Below are 2,690 nucleotides of genomic sequence, written 5' to 3'. Positions count from 1 at the left end.
TTTTTATTTTTCATTTTTAGAGTCATATTCTATCCCTTCATAGTAGTTACCCATATTTTTGGCATATATATATAAGTTGTTCTCTCTTTAAAATGTTGAGATAGTTTCTTCTAACAGATTAAAATATACCCTAAATCTCTAGTATATGGTTTTTTCTACTCCCCTGCCTGATCACATTCTCTCCCTTTTTTTTCTTTTTTCTTTTTTTAAATCCTCTTCTTTCTTTTTTCAAACAACTTCTTATCAATTCCTTTTATAAAATTTTTTATAATTTCCATCTTTACAGTCATATTCCATCCCTTCATCATACCAACCCTTATTTTTGTACATATATAAGTTTTTCTTTTTTTTTTTCTCATTGTATGTATTTATTGAGATAATTTAAAAATTGTCTCCAGCTTGGCTGAGATACAAGTGTAAGGTGTATGATATGTTGATTTGATACATTTATATATTGCAAAATGGTTACCACCGGGCATTAGCTGATGCTTCGTCCTGTCACGTGATTGTTTTTTTGTGGTGTATGTTATACAATATTACAGTTCTGTGTCTTTGGATGAATTTATACATGCAGGTTCCTGCCATCCGAATTACAACATGAAACATGCCCATCGCAATAGTTTGTTGAGTGACTCTTGCCACTCAATTCCACCCCACAGGCACTTGTGGGTTTTCTTTTGTTTTCACGAAGCCCGTTTCTGAAATGCCTCCATGTTGCATAGATCCCAACTCTGTCTCTCGTCTGGAATCATTGCGAATCGTTACAGTAGGTGATCTTTTGTGTCTGGCTTTGTTCACTAAGTTCTTGGTGGAGATGAAGAACCCAAAGAATTAGCAGTGAAGCTTGTGGAAAGAATTTGGGATTCCGTAATGGGACATAGGGAGTAGATGTTAGGATCTCGGCAGTAGCCGAAATGGACTATTTTGTGGCCAAAAGAATGGTCTGGGAGAGCCTTAAAATTGGAGCATATGCTGAGTTGGAAGGAAGGTATGGGGTGGTCTGTATAAACTAGGGAAGCAGGGTGGGCACCATCGGGGGCTCCTGGAGCGGCATCCGTGTGTCTCTTGGAAGAGCTGGTCTTGACTTCCACCCCAGCTAACTGCTGTTGTTTGGCTTTCTTGACTTTTGCTCTGTGGTTCTTGAACCAAACCTGCAGTACGGTGGGATGTATCTCCAGTTTTGAGGCCATTTCTTTCTGAAGGCTGGGAGTGGGGTATGGGTTCTTGCTGAATAAGAATTCTAAATCTGCCAGTTGTTTCTCAGTGAACATGGTTTGTTTCCTTTGTGAATGTTTCTGATCCTTTCCTTTAGGAAGGTCCCCTGCGCCTGCCATCCCATCTAGCTGGGTCCCCATGCTCTGGTCCTGTGTCAAGCTATATAAGTTTTTCTTTCTTTAAAATTTTGGGAGGCACTTTCTTCTAAAACACCAAAATACACCCCAAATCTAGTGTGTGGCACTGATCTATATACCAGCCTGATCATATTTGATCACATTCTGGTTTTTGTTGTTGTTGTTGTTTTGTTTTGTTTGTTTTTGTTTGTTTTTATCTTTATCTTTTTCTTTTTCTTTTTTCTCTCTTTCCATTTCTTTTTCCACTGCTTCAGGTCTTTTCTGATTTGTTTAGAGTATATTTTCTGGGGACATTGTTACTCTGCTAGCACTTTGTTCTCTCATTAATCTATTCTCCTCTACACAAAATGACAAGACGGAAAAAATCACCTCACCAAAAAGAACAAGAGGTAGTACTGACGGCCAGGGACCTACTCAATACAGACATTAGTACGATGTCAGATCTAGAGTTCAGAATCATCACTTTAAAGATACTAGCTGGGCTTGAAAAAAATATGGAAGTTATTAGAGAAACCCTTTCTGGAGAAGTAAAAGAACTAAAATCCAACCAAGTAGAAATCAAAAAGGCTATTAATGAGGTGCAATCAAATATGGGGGCGCTAACTGCTAGAATAAATGAGGCAGAAGAGAGAATCAGTGATATAGAAGACCAAATGATGGAAAATAAAGAAGCTGAGAAAAAGAGAGATAAACAACTCCTGGATCACGAGGGCAGAATTCGAGAGATAAGCGATACCATAAGACGAAACAACATTAGAATAATTGGGATCCCAGAAGAAGAAGAAAGAGAGAGAGGGGCAGAAGGTATAATGGAGCAAATTATAGCAGAGAACTTCCCTAATTTGGGGAAGGAAACAGGCATCAAAATCCAGGAAGCACAGAGAACCCCTCTCAAAATCAATAAAAATAGGTCAACACCCTGACATCTAATAGTAAAACTTACGAGTCTCATAGACAAAGAGAAAATCCTGAGAGCAGCTCGGGAGAAGAGATATGTAACCTACAATGGTAGAAACATTAGATTGGCAACAGACCTATCCACAGAGATCTGGCAGGCCAGAAAGGACTGGCAGGATATATTCAGAGCACTAAATGAGAAAAATATGCAGCCAAGAATACTCTATCCAGCTAGGCTGTCATTGAAAATTGAAGGAGAGATAAAAAGCTTCCAGGACAAACAAAAACTAAAGGAATTTGCAAACACAAAACCAGTCCTACAAGAAATCTTGAAAGGGATCCTCTAAGCAAAAAGAGACCCTAAAAGCAACATAGACCAGAAAGGAACACAGACAATATACGGTAACAGTCACCCTACAGGCAATACAATGGCACTAAATT

At 38.6% G+C, this 2,690-nt stretch overlaps 1 protein-coding gene across 1 annotated transcript; it reads right to left on the bottom strand.

Annotated features, from left to right (window-relative positions):
• Positions 1-797: 797 nt before the first annotated feature.
• On the bottom strand, positions 798-1,334 carry LOC123323850 (divergent paired-related homeobox-like). The gene has a single exon (XM_044912376.1). The coding sequence runs from the start codon at positions 1,332-1,334 to the stop codon at positions 798-800; it is 537 nt and encodes a 178-aa protein (XP_044768311.1).
• Between the last annotated feature and the right edge of the window lie 1,356 nt (positions 1,335-2,690).

The sequence above is a fragment of the Neomonachus schauinslandi genome, unplaced genomic scaffold (genome assembly GCF_002201575.2).
Source record: "Neomonachus schauinslandi unplaced genomic scaffold, ASM220157v2 HiC_scaffold_1613, whole genome shotgun sequence".
NCBI lineage: Eukaryota > Metazoa > Chordata > Mammalia > Carnivora > Phocidae > Neomonachus > Neomonachus schauinslandi.
Note: the sequence above shows the minus strand (reverse complement) of the source record. Positions and strands in the feature narration are given on the sequence as shown.

Coding starts and splice junctions, on each gene's coding strand:
- LOC123323850 (XM_044912376.1), bottom strand. CDS start 1,334: ATGGCAGGCGCAGGGGACCTTCCTAAAGGAAAGGATCAGAAACATTCA.